This window comes from Marmota flaviventris, chromosome 17, assembly GCF_047511675.1.
Source record: "Marmota flaviventris isolate mMarFla1 chromosome 17, mMarFla1.hap1, whole genome shotgun sequence".
Taxonomy (NCBI): domain Eukaryota; kingdom Metazoa; phylum Chordata; class Mammalia; order Rodentia; family Sciuridae; genus Marmota; species Marmota flaviventris.
In genome coordinates, this window is record NC_092514.1 from 27295058 (window position 1) to 27319555 (window position 24498).

The 24498-nt window shown below is 40.9% G+C and overlaps 1 protein-coding gene across 1 annotated transcript in view; it reads right to left on the minus strand.

Moving 5' to 3' along the window:
• Positions 1-10758: 10758 nt before the first annotated feature.
• Positions 10759-24498, minus strand: part of Scimp (SLP adaptor and CSK interacting membrane protein) — a 31183-nt gene continuing 17443 nt past the window's right edge. The window contains exons 2-5 of the mRNA XM_027922685.2: positions 20053-20176; positions 18066-18129; positions 15834-15907; positions 10759-13433 (exon numbers count right to left, since the gene is read on the minus strand). Of these exons, the coding sequence (XP_027778486.1) occupies positions 13258-13433; positions 15834-15907; positions 18066-18129; positions 20053-20164 (426 nt within the window). The 5' untranslated portion in view covers positions 20165-20176 and the 3' untranslated portion in view covers positions 10759-13257. The remainder of the gene's footprint in view (positions 13434-15833; positions 15908-18065; positions 18130-20052; positions 20177-24498) is intronic.

A 24498-nucleotide genomic window follows, 5' to 3' on the forward strand; every position in this document is an offset into this window, starting at 1 on the left:
CAATTTTTCATATCTCTGGTTGAATACAAAGTATTTTCACACCAATTTGTGCCTTAATATATGTACTTTGGATAATAATGATCATCACATTCCACCATCATTAATAACCCTACGCCCCCTCCCTTCCCCTCCAACCCCTTTGCCCTATCTAGAGTTCGTCTATTCCTCACATGTTCCCCCTCCCTACCCCACTATGAATCAGCCTAGAAGGAGTTGTCTTTTTGACACCAAGGAGGGTAATGACATTGGGAAATTGGTTAAATGTGAGTATAAAAGAAGGAGTTAGGTATACACATGAAAGAAATGTGTCAGGTGGAAAGTTAACTATAAGGGGATTCCTTTTTTCAGGGCCTCATTCCCTGAGTAGGGTTAGGGTTAACATTTTCTCTAAAAGGGGTGAACTTCAATTTAGTGCTTGGGTGTGACAAATCCAACAGCTAGTAAGGTTTCTCCCCTGGGTTGTAATCTGGGAAATATTGACGCTATTATTTGTTTTCCAGCCTCTAAGAGCTATAGCCAATTAAGTATGAGCAGAAATAAATCTTACATCCTGGGAGACTTAAGTAATGAAAGAGTAGGATACCTGAAAGGGTTGGAATAGTTATTACCAGTATTTTTTCACAAGTTGTGCAACTTGCATCTTTTTATGAATTGATAGTTGAATCTTAACAATGTTTTTCTTAGAGACATATCTGAGGTCTTTTATCGGCTCACACAGGTATATTCAGCTTGATCTTTCTGGTTTTCTTATATGAGCTCAGAAGAAGCAGGTTTCATTCTAGAGAGATGTGCCCAAGTGGAAATGCCTAGCACTTTGACTGTGGTGGGGGTTCATAGCAACATTTGGCAGAATCCCTTTCATTTAGATTGAAACTGATCCTTTGGGAGTCCTCCATTGTAGTAGTATCCTGTTTCCATACTCCTGTAGTACTTTTTGAACCTGACCTAGGTACTGATGTGGTCTATTAGGTTGTTGGTAATTTCATCCACGAGTTGTGAAGAAGGACCTCCCATATGTCATTTCAAAAGGGCTAAGCTGGAGTTTTCTTTTGGGGGGCTACTGAACTTGCAGGAGACTAATGGGCAAAAAAGGAAGAAGTCAAGGCTCTGAGATCTCTTGGAAAGAGTTTGCCAAAGTTCTCTTGTTTTTGAGTCTGGTTTACTTTTTTTACCTTTCCAGAGAACTATGATCTCCAGGAGAAGTGGAGGTAGTTTTTTTATGCCCAGGGAGATGTGGAATGATTTTTAGGAGTATTAGCAGCACAGATATGGAAGGATTGGGTAATAGCTTTTGTTGTTTCAGGCAAACCTTTTCCCATGAAGATTTGGGCAATACATTTAAATAAAGCATTCTATTCCAGCAGGGTGTATCATCAAGGTGTTTAATTATCCCCCACTGGTGAACTTTAGGATGGAATAGTTTATCCCCTTTTTTTACCATTCTAACAGGTCCCATGTGAGCTCCCTGTGATTCACCCATTCCCGTTCTTCCTTAACATACTGAGGAGCAGTGAGCAGTGTGGGTAAGGTATCAGGGCTGCTTGGACTTGGGGTCCCTTGGTTGCTGCAGCCTTAGCAGTTTGTTTGGCCAGGTTTTCTCCCTGGATAATATAGGGGCCTCCCATTTGGTATCTTTTACTGCCACTTCTTCAGGGGAATGAACGGCCTCTAGCAGTTTTGTTGTCTCTGGTCCATGCTTTATGGAAGAGTGGCAATCCTGTAAGAGTCCCTTTTCCTTCCAAATAGCTGCACGAGCATGGAGTACCCAATGGGCATACTTAGAATCAGTATAGATATTAATCCTCGATGCTTCTCCTATCTGGAAAGCTCAATAGGACTATCAGCACTGCTTTTGGGGGTAAGATTAGGGGGTAGGGCTTGAGTTTCAATGGCTACATGTGAGCTCAGAACTGCATATCCCTTCTGGCTCCTTGCTGGATAGAAACTACTTCTATCTGAGCCAAGCACGATGATGCACACCTGTAATCTCAGCTACTCTGGAGGTTGAAGCAGGAGGATCATAAGTTTGAGCCCAGCCTGGTCAACTTAGCAAGATCCTATCTTAAAACAAAAATTAAAAAGTGCTGGGGATATTGTTCAGTGCTTGCCTAACATGTGCTAGGCCCTGGATTCAATCCCAGTACAACAAAAAACAAAGTCAAAAACAATCTACTTCCGGGGCTGGGGATGTGGCTCAAGCAGTAGCGCGCTTGCCTGGCATGCGTTCGGCCCGGGTTCAATCCTCAGCACCACATACAAAGATGTTGTGTCCGCCGAGAACTAAAAAATAAATATTAATAAATTCTCTCTCAAAAAAAAAAAATCTACTTCCATCTGTGAACCACTTAGCTTTGGCATTAGACATGAGCTTATCCTTAAGGTCAGTTCTACTGGCATGAATTTGGTTTATAACCTGTACATAGAGGCAGGGTGTAGCGATATGGCCAGGTTTAGAATTGACAGGACTTGATGATGACATCAGAAGGTTCCAGCAAGAGGATCTGATATTTAAGGATACGGGTTATCCACTGATGTCCCTTGATTTCTAATACTCCCCTTACCTTGTGAGAGGTCAGGACATTAATTATGGTCTGAAGTTGAGTTTTCTAGACTCTTCTATCAGAAGGGCTTTGTCCACTACTGACTATAAATATCCTGGCCATCCTGATGCTACCGAATCTAGGCATTTAGAAAAATATGCCACTGGTTTCTGTGTCTCCCAGTTTCTGGTTGAGCACTCCCAGAACTATCCCTGTTTCTCTGTCACATAGAGGGGAAAATGCTTTGCTAAATTTGGGAGCCTTAGGGCAGGGGTGGTCCCTAGGTTCTTTAAGGGGAGGAAAACTTGATGGCAGTCTTTATTCCATATTAAGAGTTCATTATCTTTGCCCTTTAGGGCTTCATAGAAAGGATTAGCTATAAATTCATAGCCTGAGATCCAAATCCAATAGAATCTGGTCATTCTCAAAAAGCCTATAACAGCTTTTTAGTTTGAGAAGGGAGGCTAAAGAGCTCAGATCGTCTCTTTCTGGGAATGAACCAGAGTCTGTGCCCTGTGTATAAGGACATAGCCTAAGTAAGTAACCTTTTGTACTGCTAACAGCTTTTATTGTTTGAGACAAGCCTCTTCTCCTGTTCTCTAGCCAGAGCATTTCCAAACAAGTTCATGCTGTTTCTAAATCCCTGGAGCAGGACTGTCCATATGAACTGGGAAGCAAGGTGACTCTCAGGGTCTTCCTATTCAAAGGCAAAAAGATATTGTATGAAGCCCAGTACTACAGCCCAAGGGAGGAGTAAACTTTTGGACCTTTGGCTGGCCACCAACCCTGATCACTGTATATGTCTGAGTGGGTAATGACCTAAAGAAATGAGTCAGAACAGAATAAGCAGCCCCCATATCTATCAAAAATGAAACATTCTGACCAGCCACTTCCAGAATTGCCCAAGGCCCAAGGTGGAAATGGCAAGCTGCTTTGTAGGAGCTGAAGGAAGCTTTGGGCCCCTACAGTTGTCCTGGGCCACCAGGATTTTAGATGACCCTGTGAACCAGTGGCAGTCCCCATTCCAGTGCCCCATTTGCTTGCAGAGAGAGCAGGTGGGTGTCAGTCTTTTCCCTCAAAGGTCATACCTTTTTTTCTAATGCCCCTCTCGTCTGCATAGGTGGCATTGCCCCTGTCCAGGGTCTTGGCTAGGCAGTGGCTCCATAGCTGGGGCTTCCTTGACTCTGCCCTTGCACTATTGCCTCTTGGTGGGCATCTCTTAAGTGGCATAGGGGGCCCAGGGCAGCAGCTGACAATGGAGACTTCTGTTTACTTCTGCGGACCTTTTCTGCTTCTTCTGTCCCTGTTATTATAGACTCCAAAAGCTGTATCTATTGGTTGATTTTATAGGTGTTAGAGCCTTTTGGAGTTCCTACCAAATATCTGGGGCAGGTATATTATAAAATGCATGCCCAGGAGGGCCCACCCTTCTGGCAACTCAGTATCAGTGTTAGGTTTCTTTTTAAGAGGTTCAACCAGCCATCTGTGAAAGGGGGCAGGATTTTCACCCTTCTTTTGGGTGATCTCAAGGACTTTGTCATAATTGACAGGTTGGGCAAGCATTTTTTCATTTCCTCTTTAAAGCAAGCAATCATACAGTCCCTCTTTTGCCAAGCCTTGCTGTCTCAGGTTGAAACCCCCACTCCCCATAGATTTCACTACCCAGTGTATGTGCTGCTGTGGCGTCTATGTGCTATTGAACTGCTTCCATGATCCTTTATTTTTCCTCTGCTGGACAAGTAGGCAATAAAATATGCAAATCTCCCCAGGTTAAGTCAAAGGAGGTTATTTTTTAAAATTCCTTAATAATTTGCCAGGGTCCTTTGAGAATTGTCTGAAATTCTCTCTGCACATGAGCCAGATCTGTCACAGAGAAGGGGGCATGAACCCCCATGGTCTCCCTGACCTCCTGATGCTATGTCTAGCAACGGGCACAGTTTTCCCTTGTTTTTCTGACAAACTGTCCTGATCTGAGTAGTACTAATTGAACTTGTACTCCTCAGACTCTCTAGCTGGGAGGCATATAAACTGGGGCCATTCTGATAAGGGGGGGGGATTCCAAACTGGAGATAGGTGATGAGGTCCTGGAGGCCTCTCCCTTCTCAGTTTGGGAACTGAAAGAGGTCCTGAAGGGCTGTAGCCTTCCTCCTAGGTGATACTATTAGGAGGGGATCATTTAAGATTCAGCCCACATAACTTTGGGAGGACTAGCAGGGGTCCAGGGGAGTATCATCTGTGGTACAGAAAGTTTTAGCAGTGACAAAAGCAACTGGAACCCACAGCTGCTTCTGCAGCTCAGGAACAAAGGTGTTAGGATGGCCCACTTAGCCATCTGCAAAGAATGCCAGTCTGGGTCTCAGGTCCTGCCTAGGAGTCTGTCTCAATCAATCCCCATTCTGGCCACTAAAATATGTCACTGGATTTCAGGTTCTTGTATCCAGCATTTTAAAAAATGAATGCTGGACCTGGAAAGAATTTAAACACAGACAGGCTTTATTAAAGGGTTTCTGCTTAAGTCAGAAGGGAGACATACAGTGTCAGGCTAGCTCTTCAAACCAAATGGCTAGTTTTTATTCCAGTGTAAAGGCTGCTTTCAGGGTAGGCTAGAGTTTAGGAATGTTAATTGGGTTGAGATGTATTTCAAAGATGTGTTTCTTTTCCTGATGAGCAATTCAGCCTTGGGAGAGGGGTAATCAGCTGGTCAGCTTGGCGCTGTTATGGGAGTCAAGCCTGACTTGCATAGTCCCACTATGCCAGGTCTGCCCACTCAGCCCAAAAACCATCAGAAAAGGTCATGGTGAGAGGAAATTTTAATCAGTATGTCCATATTGGGAAGGCCAAATGAAATCCGACATCTCACTTTGGGTTGTTAACAGGAGCTTTAGATTTAACTAGAGGAAGAATTGGGGTGGGATATGAGGGAGGTATGCATAGGTGAGCTGTCTTGGATATACTGTGATTGAGCATTCTTTTGGTCCTGATTCTGTGAGTTGACTTTGGAGAAGTCTTTATTGCTTGATTGGGCTTCTCAGGATACAGGGTGTTTACCTATTAAACATATGATCCTGGAAGGGGATAATCCAGTTTCTGTGAGATGATTGCTCCTGCTTAGGGAGCTGTTCCTGGAAGGTGTAGGATTAAGACTGGAGACTTCTAGATGCCACTCCAGGGATCTGAAACAAGATACTGCAAATCTCTGCAAATCTGACCCCAGTCTTGGAGGGGGACAAGACAAGTTAGGTAAATTTTGGGCTAATAAGCCTTTTATTACTAATATTTAGATGAACACTCCTAAAATGATTAATATGCTTTTATGCAGAGCTGAGCAGGACACACATTTAATTTAATAAAGAAGATAGATACCAAATGAAGCCAGAGATGTGAAGCTTTACCCTGCTGTCAGTTATCCATAGAGTATCTGCAAGCCTAGGTCAAGAGCCATGGCTTTAGCAAAAGCAGTCTTTTTAAGTCCTATTATATCACATCTCTTCTATGACATAACATCCTGCTGAAACATCTTTGCTCTGTGGTAGGGATACACTGCTGCAGCTGTTAAGAGAACATATCATTATGAAGAGGGAGAGAACATAAATCATGCAAGTAATAAGTTAAAGGCCCTGGGAATTTGCCATTTTGATGGCTCCCCAACAATTTTACCCCTTGTGTTATTTAGAGGTGGAGAGTTATGGTGAGGGCATCCTGCTTAATAATAGACCTGGTTTCTGAGGTCCAGGGACTGAGTGAATGAGTGAAAGGATGGAGAAAGGCACATATCAAGCTATGGGTTAAGGTGAGAAAGTGGGGAAAAGCACGTGCCATGCTTTTAATAGCTAAAAAGCTATAAATTAAAGTCCCTCAAGTGCATTTTCCCCTTTCTGCCCCTGACTGGCTCATTTGGAGGAAGAAATCTAAGCAAAATGTTGAAGGTGTGGCTTGGCTTCTCTTACTGCTTGTAGTAAAATGTGAAAAGAGAGAGATGAATTAAAATTAGGATTTATTATCAGAAGGGAACCAGAAGTTTAAAGATTTGGAACTGGGTGTAGTAGCACATGCCTATAATCCCCAGTGACTTCAGAGGTGGAGGCAGGGGGACTGGAAGTTCAATTAGTGAGATCCTGTCTCAAAAAAAAAAAAAAAGCTGTGGACATAGCAGCTCAGGAGTAAAATGCCCCGAAGTTCAATCCCTGTACTGCAAAATAAATAAAAATAAATTTTAAAATTGGAAAATTCTCAGCCTGACTGTATTATAAAGAATAAAAATACGTGTTCAAGAGAATGGCCAAGTGAACGTTTGATAAGGAGATTAATAGGGACAAATGGAACTCATCAAGAGGAGGGAAGAATAACCCTGAAGGCATTTTGGAGATCTTTGGGGTTCCCCTGCCCTTCACAGGCCAGAGTGCCAGAATGGTTTCAAGGCACTACCTCCTACAGCCTCCTGGGCCACCCCAGCTGTGGTTCCAGTGGGCCCAGGAGTAACTTAGGTCACCCCTCTGGAAGGTATAGATGGTACAGTGTGGTGACATCTGCACAGTGCTATCTCCACAGGTGCAGAAAGTGAGCAAGCTTTTAGGGTGTGGCTACTTCCATTTCAGTTTTAAGGAATAGCCTTAAGATCCAGGCAGAGAATGCCCCAGGCTGAGACACTACAGGAGCCCTTAGTATAGCAGTGCTCAGCAGCGACAGGGCCACCCCCAAGGTCCCAGAATGATAGAGCCACCAAAGAGCAATTCCAGCCTGAGAGAACTGCAGGCCCGACTTCAACCTATGAAAACTGCGGAGGGAAATGCACCCAACACAGCCAGAGAGGCCAGGCTTCTGAGAGCCGTGGGGGCCCAATCCTTACTCAGTCATGTCTGGAAGGTGTGACATAGTCAAAGGTTATTCTTGAGCCTTAAGATTTCAAGTTTTTGTCCTGTTGAATTTTTGATCATGTGGGATCTATTATCCTTCCTTCCTTCCTTCTTTCCTATTTCTCCATTTTGGAATGAAAATATCTATTGTACACCTGTCTTGCTGTTGTATTTTAGAAGCATATAACTTAATTGATTTCATAGGCTCATAGTTGGAAAGCAGTAGGCTCAGGATGAATCTGTACCTTTAATTTTACCCACATCTAGAATGAGTAGAAATTAAGTTTGACCAGCAGTCAAACCAGAGAATCTGTCTGTATCTCAGCTGGCTGGATTCAGTTGTCCACCCTCATAAGAAATAAGTGAGTGATATAAAAAGGAAAAATGAATGTTTATTAATAGAGTTTGGACAAAACTGGAGAGAAGCAGCTAATTTGTCTCTGCTGGTCCTATAGAAGCAGTTACAATATATTTAAAGTAAAAACCAAGGAATATACATATGTAGATTTAGGTAGGCTGTGCTAGCCAGAGAATATATCACAATTCCTGTTTAGGCCATGTGGTAGCTTCTCGGTTTCCATTCTCAGCATAAGGAAGTTCAGAGAGAAAAATAACTTGCCAGGAATCTGGGGACAAAAACTAACTCGGGGCTTTTATTTTTAAAGGAGTTCTGTCACATGTTGATACATAGAAGATACTTAGACTAAGAATTTAAAGTTGAAGTTGGAATGAGTTAAGACTTCGGGGCTAGATTAGGTAGAGGGGAATGAAGGGTGAAGAGGGAAGGGGACGGGGTATGGGAGTAGGAAGGATAGTAGAATGAATCAGACATTATTACCTTGTGCACATATAGAACTCTACAACCAGTGGGATTTAACATCATGTGTAGCCACAAGAATGAGATTTGGAGCTGAGGAGGTTATAGGAGGCAGCACCTTGAAATCATTCATCAAGGCCCTGGCACCCTAGCCCGTGAAGGGCAGAAGAACCTCAAAGATTTCCAAAATGCCTTCAGGGTTACTCTTCCATCCTCTTGATGAGTTCCATCTGTCCCTATTAATCTCCTTATCAAATGTTCACTTGGGGGCTGGGGATGTGGCTCAAGCGGTAGCGCGCTCGCCTGGCATGTGTGCGGCTTGGGTTCGATCCTCAGCACCACATACAAAGATGTTGTGTCCACCGAAAACTAAAAAAATAAATAAATAAATATTAAAATTCTCTCTCTCTCTCTCTCTCTCTCTCTCTCTCTCTCTCTCTCTCCCCTCCCTCCCTCTCTCTTTAAAAAAAAAAATGTTCACTTGGCCATTCTCTTGAACATGTATTTTTATTCTTTATAATGCAGTCAGGAAATTATACTACATTATATATGATGTATCAAAGTGCCTTTTACTGTCATGTATAGCTAATTAAAACAAATTTAAAAAATTAAAAAAGAAAGAAAGAAAAAATCAAATGAGTATATTTTGTATGTGAGAAGTACATGAATGGGGGGGCAGAGGCAAAAAAATATGCTTATGTTGAATTTACCCAAAATTCACATAATTGAAATCTGATCCCCAAGGTATTGGTATTAATTAAGAGGTAGGGTCTTTAGAAGGTGATTAGATGGTGAAGGCAGAGTCCTTGTGAATGGGATTAATGCCCCTATAAAAGAGAACCCAGAAAGCGATCTGTCTCTTCTACAATGTGGGATACAGCGAGATGGCACCATCTTTGAAGATGAGAACCAGTCCTAACTAGACACCAAATCTATTGGTGCCTGATCTTGGACTCTCCGGCCTCCAGAACTATGGACAATAAGTTTCTGTTGCCCAGTCTAAGGTATTTTGTTAAAGCAGATAAAATGGACAAAGACACAGTCATGTGACCAATCTAAGCCCATGAGACATTAGGGAACATTGCTGGGTGCTTCTGGGAAAGGGTTGTTTGTTGTTTTTTTTTAAATTTTTTAAATTGTCAATGGACCTTTATTTTATTTATATGAGGTGCTGAGAATTGAACACAGTGCCTTACACAAGCTGGACAAATGCTCTACCATAACCCCAGCCCTGGGAAAAGTTTTTGCTCTAAATAAAAAGATGTACATGGGAGGAAATACATCTTTCTTTCCTAATTTTGGATGTTAGCATGTAAGAATGACATGCTCAGAGCAATGGTAGCTATTTTGCCACATGAATTGGGGAGGGGGGTGAAAGACAGAAAAATATGCTTATGTTTCTTCCCCCAAAATGCACATAATTGAAATCTGGATAAAGTTAAAGGAGAAAGTTACGAGAGTCAAAGTCAGCCCATATGCTTAAGTCATGGTACCGCTGAATTCTGGAGTGCTCTTCTCTAGACTTCTTGTTTGTAAGAATTTATTTTTAGTTGGATAGTTTCTTGTGGCCTCAAGCATCATAACCCATACATAGGATTTATAAAATTTGTTACTGGTAATACCAATGCATTTCCTGAAAACAGGTTTGTTTTTTTTTTTTGGTTTGTTTGTTTCTTAGAGATAGACTGCAATTATTATAAAGAAAACTGGGGCTGCTGTTGTGGCTTAGTCGTAGAAGGCTTGCCTAGGCATATATGAGGCACTGGGTTCTATCCTCAGCATGATGCTGACCATGATTTTTCTTGGGAGGACCTACTTTTCCTGTAGCACCCTCAGCACACCTGTTGCAAAATGACACCTCTAGGTGTAAATGAGAAGATAGCTTCTGTCTTTGGTTGATTGTTCTAAGGCTACCTGTGAGCACAGGAGAAAACCTAGGTAAGAACTTGATTCTCTATAGTCATAAAAATAAGCAAATAAAAGTGTAAAAAATACACGAACATTTAAAAAAAATAGAAAACTATACTCCCCTGATATAGGGCATGAGTTTTCAAAACCATTTAGGTGATAGAATAGCAGTTATTTCAAAATGATGATTTTCACTATTTATAGGTATTCATCAGCATCATAGTTATCTTCAGGCCCAGTGTAACTCAGGATGGAAATTATCTTCTTTCTTTTCTCTCTTTCTTTCTGTTTCTCTCTCCTTTTCTCTCCCCACCCCATTTTCACTACTGGAAATTGAACCCAGAGGCCCTCTACCACTAAATTATACCACTCTAGCACTTTTTATTTTGAGACAAAGTCTCGCTAAATTGCCAAGGCTGGCCTTGAACTTGCCATCCTCCTAGCTCAGTCTCCATGAGTTGCTGGGATTACAAGTGTGGGCCACCTTGCCTGGCTGTATCTTCTTATTTTTAAGTGCTATTAAATCAACAGTGCTATTAAATCCCAAGTCACTGACTTGGGATTTCCAAAGGGGCTGGGATACATGCAAAGGTCCTGTGAAATCTTGATATATTTAGTCTGTCATCCAAACTGACAACAATTTCCTTGGAAGAAAACATGGCTTTATTACATGTGCTTGGTTTAAAGTCTCAATCAATTTACAAATGTCCAGGAAAACTTAATTTTTCTTGTTATTGTTGTGTAGACTTTCCATTAATATTCAACATTTGATAAATGTTTACTGAGTGCCGACCAACATAGGGATGAGGCAGACAAGTTCCCCCCCAAAGGAGTCCCCAGATTAGGAAGGGGGGAAGAAAGTCACCAGACAATTATAATGCAAAGGGAGAAGCTTTTCCATAGAGCTAAATATAGGGAGAAATGAGAACTCAGAGGTGTTTGCGCATTCACTCAATTCAATTGTCATCCGATTTATTTATTGAGCATCCATAATGTGCTAGGAACCAGGAAAACAATGGAGGAAAGAAAGACACAAACCCTATCCTCATGTTATTTTCAGCCAAATGGAAGAGAAAGACAAATGAACAGATCATTATGTGTACTAATGCTACAAGAAGACAGCATCTAAGAGAGCACCTGACCCAAATTTGGGGCGATAAGAAAAGGATACTTCAGATGAGATAGGTAGGATTGGAAAGTGGGGAAGGAGATTCCATACAGCAGGAACAGTGCTGTGCACAGGCACAAGGACAAGAGAAGCCATGGCAAAGGTGAGAACAAAAAATTGGAGAAAAGTGAAGATAGCAAGGAGGTGGGGGAAAAGGGGTTGGCAGGAAATAACCAGTAACCAGATCCTGATAAATCCTGCAAGCCAGGTTAGGAGTTTTTTTTTTTTTTTTTTTTTTCCCTGAGGTTAATGGGCAAAGAGGAGATTTAAGCAGGGGAATGAAGCAGTCAGATGTTCACTTTACAAAATCATTGGCTGTCATATAGCGAGTGATCTGGAGGAGGAGATGCCGGAGGCAGGACAACAGTAGGAAGCTGCTAAATTCTCTTGGCAAGCACTGGCCATGGCCTGACCTCAGAATGGTGATGGACACTGTGGGCTGAGACACAATCAACAGAAGGTGTGGAAAATGATGTAAACAGAAGGTAGAGAGAGGAGAAGGATGCTAATTTTTGACACCAGCAACTAAGAAGATAATAAAGCACAAATAGTTTGGACTTGGGAGTAGGTGATCAGTTTCTTTTGGCATATGTTGAACTTGAGGGTTCTACAGGATAATCATATTGAGATGTCCTGGAAGCAACCCAGGAGAGAGAGAAAAGGAGGGTGGGAAGGCCGAGGGTGGAGAGAGAGAGAGAGAGAGAGAGAGAGAGAGAGAGAGAGAGAGAGAGAGAGAGAGCGCGCTCAGCCGGAATCTGCAATTTGGAAGTCATCATAATGGAGGACACGAAGCTCATGGACAACGGTGAGACCATTCATAAGTATTTAGAGGGAGATGAGAGCAGGAATGGGGAAAGAACCCTGAGGAAGACCAGCATGGAAGAGAAGGAGCAATTATGAAAGTTACAGGTAGGTCAGGCGTGGTTGCGCATTTCCATAATTCCAGATACTCAGGAGGCTGAGGCAGTAGGATTGCAAGGTCAAGGCCAGCCTGGGCAACTTGGCAAGACCCTATCTCAAAATAATAATAATAATAAATAATAATAAACAAAAAGGGCTGGGAATGTTGCTCAGTGATAGAGCACCCATGGGTTCAATCTCCAGTACCAGAAAAAAAAAATAAGTAAATTATGGATGGGAGGGTTAAGTCCCCTGAACTCTTATCTTGAATATGCCATTGTTCAGTGATGCTGACCCATGATTTTTCTTGCTAGGACCTACTTTTCCTGTAGCACCCTCAGCACACCTGTTGCAAAATGACACCTCTAGGTGTAAATGAGAAGATAGCTTCTGTCTTTGGTTGATTGTTCTAAGGCTACCTGTGAGCACAGGAGAAAACCTAGGTAAGAACTTGATTCTCTATGGTCAGTGCCCTAAATCATATAAAGACATGGGGGCTTGGGGTGTGGTGTGTATAGATGGTGAGGTTGCTCAAGAATACAGTGCACTTTATGCACTGTAAAATTTGTAAAGTGTGAAGCGGTGACTTCTGAACAAGGGTGCTTGGCTGTAACAACCACCCACAGCCTCTCAGTGCAGGGTGGGTGGGGCGGAAGGAATACCTGCATGCTTTGCGAGGGCCTACCTGGGGATTGGAGCCTGGGAAACTCTGTACATCAAATACCAAGACATAAAATCACTGAGAACTGCATAAATCAAGAGAACAAAAGGAGAATGTTGAGAAATGAGACATTCGTCAGAGGTGTGAGCTTGGAGCCCAGTGGTGTACCCCATGAATACTTCCCCGACAGAAGCACAAAGGCTGACCTCTCTTGATTCTCAGGACCAAGCATCGTGTCTTTCCTCTGGCTACTATATCCAATCTCTGAGGCAGCTTCATCTAAGGTTCAGGAAGTGCTTTTCTTACAGAGCTTCATTAAATAACAACTGGCTTTCAGGACCCAGGGACCTATTCAAGTTCAACCATTCTTGATCATTTTAAAATAATCTGTGTGAACCCTCTTCCTCTTGTCAAAAAGAAGACATGGTTGTTTTAAAATGATGGCTTTCCGTATTTGCAGGTATTTCAACATCATCATAGTCATCTTCAGGCTCAATGTAGCCCAGGCTGGAAACAAGCTTCTTGTTTCTAACTTTATTCACTGATGAATACATAGGTGGTGACTGAGCTGGGATTTCCTGTAGGGCTAAAATACACAAAAAAGTCGTTACATGCAAAGCTATTGTGTATTGATGTATTTTTATTTAAGTGGCTCAGCATGGTTTCTATGGGTTTTGGTGATCTCACTTCCTGGTGGACCAGATTCCCCCATTTGTCAGAGGAAACTCAGATGTGACACAGGTCTCAGGATCACCCATGTGAGTGAATGACAAATATTGATCAGACATCCTGACTCTCACGTCTCTGACTAAGTCTGCACTGCTTGTGCACCGTGAGGCAAATGCTTAGGAAAGCAGAGCGGAGCTGTCAGCCAGTTGAATCCACTGTGTCTACAGATTCTCATTCTCACTAGGAAGTGAAACAAACCATTATTTCCTTGATGGTGCTTCCCTTCCAGTGACTTACACTGTTTCCTAGGACTATCTGAATTGCTCATGTACAAACTTCTCTGCTAAGGAGGAAGAAAATAGTGGTGTTTTCAAAAGCTGGAATTAGTGTAGAATGGCTCCATAGCAACATTAAGAGGTGGTGAAGCTTTTAAGTAATGGGACCTAGGGAGAGATTGTTATTGGTCCCTTCTCTGGCTTCCTGCTTCCCCATGTGATCTCTTACTGTCACACGCCCTCCCACCATGATGCCATCTGCCAAGATGTGATATATAGCTAGGAACACCTTCCCCAGATTTGGTGCCATGCTGTTTAGACTTTCAGCCTCCCAAACTGTGAGCTAAATAAACTTTTTTGTTTTGGGGGTAAGCTACCCCTTGCCTCGGGTATTTTGTTGGAGTAGTGGAAAATGGACTAATATAACAATGAAACAGCTCAGCTCTATCTGTGATGCGAATTGGAATTGCCTCTATGGCAATCTCTTCTTTTCCCATTTCATTTCTTGTAGAACTCAGCAGAGATCTGAGTTCATATCCAGATGCTAGTACTTATCTAAGCTTTGTGACCACAGGTAAGTCACCTAAGTTCCCCATGCCTCAGTGTTCTCATCTGTCAAAGGGAAATGACAGATAGAGTTGTTATAAGGATTAAATGAGGTCATGGCTAGAAGTGGGGCTGGCACACAGAGCATGCTCAATAAATATTAGCTAATATTATTATTTGTCCGTTCAGTCAAAACATTTTTTATTAAGTATCTCTTAAGCTCAGGACACTATTCCAGGTGGTGTATGAACATGGTAAACAACACAAGAAAGGCTCCTATTTTCCTCAAGTCTATATTCTCGTGGGGGAAATAGATAATAAACTAAGGATAATTCAAGACAATTTTGGATAACTGCTATAAGTTTCATAAAGGAAAACTGGCAGAAGTACTTTGATAGGATAGTCAGGTGACACCGGAAAGACCAGGCAAAGCCAGTTATGCAAAGAGCTGAAGGAGAACATTCCAGTCAGGGGAAAAGGTACGTTTATCTGATGGGAATAGTTGACAGTTGCTGGGCACAGTGGCACATTCCTGTAGTTCCAGCAACTCAGGAGGCTGGGAGGATCGCAAGTTTGAGGTCAGCCTCAGCCACTTAGTAAAGCCTTAAGCAACTTAGTGAGAACTTGTCTCAAAACAAAACATAAAAAAGACTAGGGATGTAATTCAGTGGTAAAGTGCCCCTGGGTTCAGTCTTCAATACCAAAAAAATAAAAACAATAAAAAAGAATAGTGACAATCTAAGTTCCTTTATACTCATGTTCTAAGCTGGGATTTGAACATGAATTTATACATTCACATTAGAGTATCAGGAACATTGGTATTTATTCTGGCCCCACCACTCTCTGCCCACACACACCTTTTTTGGCTAGGGATTGAGCTACATTCCCAGTCCTTTTTATTTTTTGAGACAGGGTCTCACTAAATTGTCCAGATTGGCCTCAAATTTGCCATTCTCTTGCCTCAGACTCTTGAGCTGCTGGGATTATAGGCATGTGCCACTAAATCTGGCATTTCTGACCTTGTTGAAACTTGTTTGTCATTTTTAAACAGGACGCTTCATCTGCCAGTCCTATTGTATGGACTACGTATTTGTGTTCCTCCAGAATTCATATGCTGAAGCCCTAACCCCACGGTGTGGCTCTATTTGGTCATAAGATATAAATCCAAAAGCATTTATATCTTTATAAGAAGACACACCAAAGAGCTGGCTCTCTTGCTTTCTTCCCCAGTTCAAATACCCTGAGGAAAGCCCATGTGAGAATATAGTAAAAAAGCAGCAGTCTGCAAACAGAGAAGAAATCCTTATCAGGAACCAATTCAGCCAGCACCCTGTTCTCAGACTTCTAGCATCCAGAACTGTGGGCAAATAATTTTTCTATTGTTTAAGCCACTTAGCCTATGGTATTTTTGTTATGGCAGTTTGACATGATCAAGTCATCTAGATAAATTTTCTATCCTACCTTGAATGAAACTGTTACCAGCAAAATGTACTTACAAGAATCTCCTAGAAAATGCAAATCTCTGGGTGGCAGAGGGGGTAACTGATCTGGTGATTGATTAATAACATTCCTGGAAAGAGAGAAAGAGGAATCAGTACTTGGTTTGGATCATGCCTACGTATTTATAAGAAAGCATCAAGGAAAATGAATGGGTTGAACATTCAAATCTTAATCCCTACAAATTGGAAGCATTTTCTTTCCTTTCGAGGTCCTACATCCCATTTGCAACTACCACCGTAAAGAAACCATTTCCTCTGGCCCAGTGAATGGCTGAAATTGAGGGCAGAGAGTTAAAGCTTTATAAATTAGTGTGTAAAGTGCAATCTCCTGTGTTCACCTGAACTGAATTAGGAGAGGGTGGTATGCATCGGGTGTATTTTTATTTGCAAAACATATGTTCTACTGAAGCTGAATGTACACACAACCCAAGACAGCAATTCTACCACCAAGTCTATAGCTTACCAAAATGTTTGCATATGTTCACCAAAAGACCTGTACTAGAATGTTCATGGCAGCGCTATTCATAACAGCCCTACTGAATGTCCCTCAGAGGCCCATGCATTAAAGTCTTTGTCCCCAGCTTGGTGCCATTGGGAGATAGTAGAAATGTTCTGGTCTCTTCCTCTTTCTTCCCTCCCTCCCTTCCCGCAATTCTCTTTCTTTCTTTCTTTTACCTGGCTATGAGGCAAGTGGTTTTGCTCTACCGTGTACTCTCCACCATAATGTGGTGGCCCAAAAGCATTGGGGCCAAACAGTCATGGATTAGGACCTTCAAAACTGTGAACCAAAATAAACCTTTTCTCTTTATAAGCTGATTGTCTCAAGTATTTGTTCTAGTAATGGAAAACTGATCAACATAAGGCCCAAACTGGATATGACCTATATTAACCTGGGTTCTCTAGAGAAAGAGACATATCAAATTAACCATCACACTACCCAAATGTCCCTCAGCAATAGAATGGATAAGTCAATCATGGTCTACTCCCACAATGGAATACTCTATTCCAGGTAGTAGGTACCTTTGGGTTTTCATGGCAGAGGGTGGTATAAGGCAAGTATCTGAGGTGCTGGTAATATTTTAGCTTGAACTGGGTGCTGATTACCTGGGTCTGCTCAGTTTGGGGAAATTCACTGAGTTGTGTACTTACTCTATGCATCTTTCTGTATTCATGTTATACTTTGGTAAGAAGTCTTAACTGCAGTACCAGTTTTATTCTTAATAAAAAGTGATATTTTGGTCATCTAGCTACCTTGTCTTACTTCTCAAGGGGATCAGAATGGGTTGGGTAGGGGTTTTATGTGCCGTGCACCCTGAGCACCAACAAAAGCCTTTTAGAAGAGCATAGATTTTGTTTTAAATAGTGCATATAAGGCAAAGAAAGAGCTCTTCTTGACTGGCTTCTGGGAGATCACAGCTTCCAGCTCTTGGAATGTCCTGACAGATAGTTTTATGCTCATGACATGATACATGGTGAATGTTTTTGTTTGCCTGGGACCCTGGACCATGCTGTGTCAATTTGACTCCTGGAGGCTCTGGAGATTGAGTTGCTAACTAGGTCAGTCATGTGGGCAATCTATGCCTACTTAACTAGTCCCCAGTGAACCCTGAACAGCAAGGCTCAGGAGAGTGTCTCTGTTTGGAGATACTTCAAATGTGTCATTGCATATCATTGCTGGGAGAATTAAGGGGATCCTTAAGACCACTGGGGGAGGACAACTGGAGGTTTGTATGTAGTAGATGCCACTCCATGTGTCTTTTTTCTTTGCTGTATACTTTTGCTGGATTAAACTGTAATGTTGAGTGTCATCGCTTCTGGATCCCAGGAGTCCTTCTAGTGAATTATCAAGCCTAAGGGTGGCCTTGGGGGCCACTTACACAGATACCACTCATAGATCCCCAAACACATCACATACAACAAAAGTAAAACAAAGAAGCATCTAAAGAAGAGATGTAGAGCAGGTGGTAGGCCTAGAGCACACAGCCCAACCTGCAACATCTGTCAAAATAGACTCAAGAAGGGAAGCCTTGGAGAACAGGGTGCCAGATAGTGCCTTTTCCTTAAAGTGGGAGCATTGGCACACAACAATGTTTTGCTAACTCCACAGGAAAAGTGGATGTCTCAGTCATACCAGAACAGTGGTGGAGGGGAAAGGTTAGAAGTGAACAGGTGATTCTCAAAATTAAGAAGCAGGATTCCCGCCCCCCCCCCCCACACACACACACTTACTCATACATCTCTTCTTCATCTCCATGGATTTGTTTCATGGACTTGGAAATTTTCCATTTCTTGCCTAAGGTGGGGGAAAACCAAAATGATTTAGGATGAATTCGCTAAAGTTGTGATTCTAGAGTTTAGAAGTCCTCAGAGACCAAGTGGGTCCAGAACATTTGGAAGAAGAACTGTCAAGAGGGAATACAAATAGACTTAGGAATACAAAGGTACTAGGTGATAGAGCTAGAATTTGTTTATTTGACATGGGGTGATGATATATTGCCTAGGCTGTCCTTGAATTTCTGATCCTCTTGCCTCAGCCTCCCAAGCAGCTGGGATCACAGGCATGCACCACTGCACCCAGCTTGATAGAGCTGCAATTTGACCCCAGGCCATCTGACCACAGAGGCTGGGAGCTAACCCAGTGAGGACAACAACCACATAGGCTGTGTTTCTTCATTGTCTGGTATTATGCCTGATACTTGGTTGGCACTCAGAAATGCAAGTCATATGAGCAACCAAAAGTAGTTGGGAAGAGATGAGAAAATGAATGGGAAAACCGGTTTGTAAATTGTGAAGTGTTAGACATATTAATTATAACTTACTTGTTAGTATGAGTAGTTTAAGATAAAAGAGAATAGGTAAGTTTTTTTTAAAATCTATTTTTTAGTTGTAGATGGACACAATACCTTTATTTTGTTTATTTATTTATTTTATACAGTGCTTAGGATTGAATCCAGTGCCTCACATGTGCGAGGCAAGCACTGTACTGCTGAGCCACAACCCTAGCCCAATAGGAAAGTTTTGTTTAGGGTCATACTTTGGTCCATAACTGAAAATGAAAAGTTTTAAGAAGGTAAATGGATAGAGGATTACAGGGGCCCAGAATGTACTTTTTTTTTTTTTCCAGTAATGAGGATCAAATCCAGGGCCTTACACATGCTAGGCAAATGCTCTACCTCTAAGCTATATCCCTATCCCAGGAGACAATTTTTGTATTAAAAAATTAATTATGTTAAGAGGTAGAGGAGAAAGAGCATTGAACTATAAGCCCAGCACATCTGAGTTCTAGTCCCAACTCTGCCACCAATTCCTATGGCACCTCTATTAAGGCTCTGTCTCCCTCTGAAATTTAATCTTCTTATTTCTAAAAAGAGATTGAGAAGAATAACAAAAAAATTTCACTTCTTATATAATCTCGACTTTTCAGCACGGGTTGAACCAGAATTTGAGGTTGTGTCTAGATGCCCAGGAGGACAGTGTCCTGTTTACTGAGGGATGTCTACCCAGGGTGCCCCAGGGGAAGGTGGCTGTACCTCTCAGTATGTTTACCATCCCCTATATACTACTGGTTTAGGTCATTTTTTTAAAGGGATAAACTCTCAAGAAAACACACCATACTTTGGAGAAGAAAGGCAAAGTTGAAAACTTAATTGTAGATAATCTAAAGTTAGTGTTAATCTTTAAGCAGTCGTGTGTGTGTGTGTGTGTGTGTGTGTGTGTGGTTGTCCAAATCCTTTGGTCAAGGAGGAGATAATACCAAATACCAGAAAGTTCAAGAGTATGGTCTTGTAGAAGGCAATCAGGGTTGCCAAACATGTTGGTCATGGGTCAAGTCTGTATTTCATTCCCAAACATAGTTTTTGATATTTTGTATATGTGTATTTTCTTTTAAGCTCCAGACACAAGATGCTGTAATCAATAGTCACATTTCAAAGACAAAGCTTTTGAGCATATTGTGCCTTGAAACAAATTTTGCTTCCATCCAAACCCTCTGGGCTGGAAGGGTCCCTGGAGATTAGTTAACCTCCCCCTTTCACTATGCATATGGGGAAATTGAGGCCTTGGGAACATAAGTTAGTGGCAGGAGTAGGACTCAAACCCAGAAAGCATGACCCTTAATTTAAAATTCAGCCCATAAGGCCCAGGACTCATCTTCCTGCCCGAAAGGAGCTCTAATGTCCTGACATCCATCCACCTGCCCAGATGAGATGACTGTTACCTTGTCTGAGCTGGCACCGACAGATAAAGTATAGGATGAGGCCTAGGACCAAGGAGACGACAATGATGGCCACAGCCAAGATGATCCAGAAATAGTTGATCCACAAAGACATTGCAGTGGAATCCTAAGAAGAATGCAGATAGAGAATAACACATGAATGAAAGGCATCCTGGAGTGGTGGTGAGGGCTGTTGTCTTCTGTGCTGTGTAGAGAGGCAGGCATTTGCTTAGGAATAAAATAGCCAGTGGTTCACAGTCAAACCCTACAGATCAGCAAGTAGGCAAGTCATTTAACCTTCTGTGAGCCTCAGTGTCTCCGTCTGTAATATGGAAACTCACTCATGCATATTCAAACGGTGCCATTTCAGATGTATGGTTTTGAGAATATTAATTATGTGAAAAGGCATCTAGGCAGGGATAGAGAAACAGACACCACCTACTACTTTACAGGGCTTTGTGAGGATTATAGACAAGATATGAATCTGCTAGGAGGCCTAGGAGTGGCGACTAATCCCCATAGAAGTGCAATGGTATTAGATTGGAAGGATCCTGAAGGATGTGAAGGAACTATACAGCCATATGTATTGGATCATCTTCCCGTAAATTTATGGGGACGAGATGTCCTAGATCAATTAGGTTTGACATTAACAAATAACATCAACCAAAATGCACCCACTATTATGACTAGACAAGGTTTTAGGAAAGGAAAAAGATTAGAAAAACAAGAACAAGGTATAGCAGCACCAATACAAATAGATCAAGGAACAGACAGACATGGGTTGGATTTTCAGAAAGGGCCACTGAGACAATAAAAATTACTTGGAAATCAGGAAGACCAGTATGGGTTCCTCAGTGGCCCCTGACTAAAGAAAAGATACAAGCAGCCCATGACCTGGTCAAACAACAATTAGCAGAAGGACATATACAACCTTCTGTATCTCCCCATAATACTCCCATTTTTGTCATCAAAAAGAAATCTGGTAAATGGAGATTATTGCAAGATTTAAGAGCCATTAATAATGAGATGGTTATTATGGGACCTGCTCAATCAGGGATTCCTCAATTGTCTGCTTTGCCAAAAACCTGGTATGTTTTAGTTATAGATATTAAAGATTGTTTTTTTTCAATTCCAATTCATCCTGAGGATAGTCCACGTTTTGCATTTACTATCCCTGCACTGAATCATGAAGGTCCTGATCAGAGATATGAATGGAAAGTACTCCCTCAAGGGATGGCTAACAGCCCAACTATGTGTCAAATTTATGTTAACAAAGCAATCCAGCCACTTAGAAATCAAAATTCTGAACTACAAATATTTCACTATATGGATGATGTATTATTAGCACACAAAGATAAAAACACATTGCTAGAATGTTATGCCACACTTACAAACTTATTAAAAAATTATAATCTAGAGATAGCAATAGATAAAGTACAATTAAATTTTCCAATTAATTATTTAGGAGTTCTATTATCCTCAACCATGGTCCGTCCACCAAAAATTCAAATACGAGTAGATCAACTCAAATCACTTAATGACTTTCAAAAGTTATTAGGAGACATAAATTGGATAAGGCCTTATTTAGGTATACCAACAGGAGAGTTGGGACCTTTATTTGATATCCTAAAAGGTCCATCAGATCCAAATTCACCCCGAATGTTAACGCCTGAAGCAAGAAAGGCATTAAAAATCATTGAAACATATATGGAAAATATGCATTTGGATAGAATTGATATAAGTTTGCCTTTATTATTTATTGTACTACCAACAAAAAATATTCCTACAGGAGTATTTTGGCAAGAAGGTCCATTATTATGGATACATTTATCTTATTCTCCTAACACTATTCTTACTAGGTATCCTGAGGCTGTAGGACAATTAATACTCAAAGGAATAAAAGCAGCAAAGGGAGTGTTTGGAATTTCTCCCAATAAAATTATTACTCCATATACTATGAATCAAATTGATGAGTTAGCTAATGAGTTAAATACTTGGGCAATAATCATGTGCAAATCTAATGTTTCATTTGATAACCACTTACCATCTAATCCTTTATTGTCTTTTTGGTCATTGCATCCTGTAATTTTTCCAAAAATGACAAGAAAAACACCTATCATGAATGCTCCAAATATATTCACTGATGGGTCAAATAATGGTACAGCAGCAGTAGTTACCCCTGATCAAACTTTTACATTTTTAGTACCCAAACAATCAGCTCAAAAGGTAGAGCTTAATGCAGTTTTACAAGCTTTTGTGATGTTTAAAGATTCTGTATTTAATTTATTTTCTGATAGTCAGTATGTAGTTAATGCTATAGTATCTCTTGAAGATGCTGGTAGGATTTCCCCTTCTTCTACTGTTTTCTCTTTGCTTTCCACTATACAAAGTCTAATCTGGGACAGAAAAGATCCATTCTTTATAGGACATATCAGGGCACATACAGGATTGCCTGGAGCCCTTAGTTTGGGCAATGATTTAGCAGATAAAACTACACATGACATACATATTTTCTCTACACTAGAAGAAGCTATAAATTTTCATAAAAAGTTCCATGTCAATGCTAATACTTTACAAAAGCGTTTTAAAATAACTAAGGAACAAGCTAGACAAATAATAAAACAATGTCAAAATTGTGTGACCTTTTTACCACAAGTTAATCTTGGAGTCAATCCTAGAGGATTGATACCTAACCATATTTGGCAGATGGACGTCACACACTTGCCAGAATTTGGAAAATTAAAATATTTGCATGTTACAGTTGATACTTCTTCTGGATTTTTGATGGGCTCCCTTCATGCCGGAGAAAAAACTAAAGATGTTATAGCTCATTGCTTACAAAATTTTGCCACTGTGGGTGTTCCAAAACAGTTAAAAACAGATAATGCCCCTGGTTATACTTCTACCTCTTTTAAACAATTTTGCTCAACATTTGGCATTACTCATATAACAGGAATCCCATACAATCCACAGGGACAAGGCATAGTTGAAAGAGCTCATCAAACTATTAAAATGTACTTATTAAAGCAAAAAGAAGGAATTGGGAAGGGGTATATATTCCCCAAAGATAAACTTAAAATAACCCTTTTTACTCTAAACTTTTTAAATTTGGATTCATCAGGACTTAGTGCTGTGGAAAGGCATATGTGTCCAAAAAATGTACATAAGCCCAAGGTACTTTGGAAGGATATTCTAACAGGACAATGGAAAGGTCCTGACCCAGTAATTGTCTGGAGTCGGGGGTCTGTTTGTGTGTTTCCACAGGGAGAACAGCAGCCGATTTGGATTCCAGAGAGATTAACCAAGGTCCTGACCCAGTGATTGTCTGGAGTCGGGGGTCTGTTTATGTGTTTCCACAGGGAGAACAGCAGCCGATTTGGATTCCAGAAAGATTAACTAAAGCGATTTCTACAGACCAAAAAGAAGATGATTTGGCTCAAATCCATAACAACTGATATCCAAAACTCCAGTTTGGCTATTCTTACATCTGCAACAGAACCAGGATGCTTTTTTCAATATCTATTTTATTATTGCCCTTTGCCATATCATGAAGTTCTATTTTGTTTTTTGAGCTCATACAGACCTAGGTTAATGTTTTGCTGATCAGTTCTATTTTTTGACTATAGAGTTTTTAAACATTGCAATGGAGATTTCACCTGTAAAAAGTTATAAGGCCTTTACTATAATGTTATGTGTTGTATGTATTATGTTATGTGTGCACACTTGTGTTTTGTGTTATATGTTTGAATGTCCATATATCATATATGATGAGCGCTCATGATAAAATGGATCCAAATATTTTTTTTTCACGTGATTTATATGGTTTAATTTATATTGGGTAAACAACTGTTGAGGATTGTTTTAATATGTAAACAAAAAAGAAGGTTAACAGATCTGTTTGTTTACTTTCACCTTTCCTTTTCATTATATTTAATAATTCTCTTAAAGATAATGTAAATTGTTAAGAAAATTGTTTTCTTTTAGTGCCTTCTGTAATGTTACATAATTTTTTCTTTAGCCATTATTGCCAGAATTCCTATCTTCATCCCAGTGCCGGTGAAGACAATGTAAATTGTTAAGAAAATTGTTTTCTTTTAGTGCCTTCTGTAATGTTACATAATTTTTTCTTTAGCCATTATTGCCAGAATTCCTATCTTCATCCCAGTGCCGGTGAAGACAATGTAAATTGTTAAGAAAATTGTTTTCTTTTAGTGCCTTCTGTAATGTTACATAATTTTTTCTTTAGCCATTATTGCCAGAATTCCTATCTTCATCCCAGTGCTGGTGAAGTCAAAGATAAAACCAATCTACACCTTCTACAATAGCCATCACTGAACTGCTTGCAGAACTTGCCTGGACACATTGTGAGCTCACCTGTATGCATTTTGAACTATCTGTTGGTGCAGCGACTTGTGGTAGTGTTGGGGTATTTTTGCTGATGATGTCACC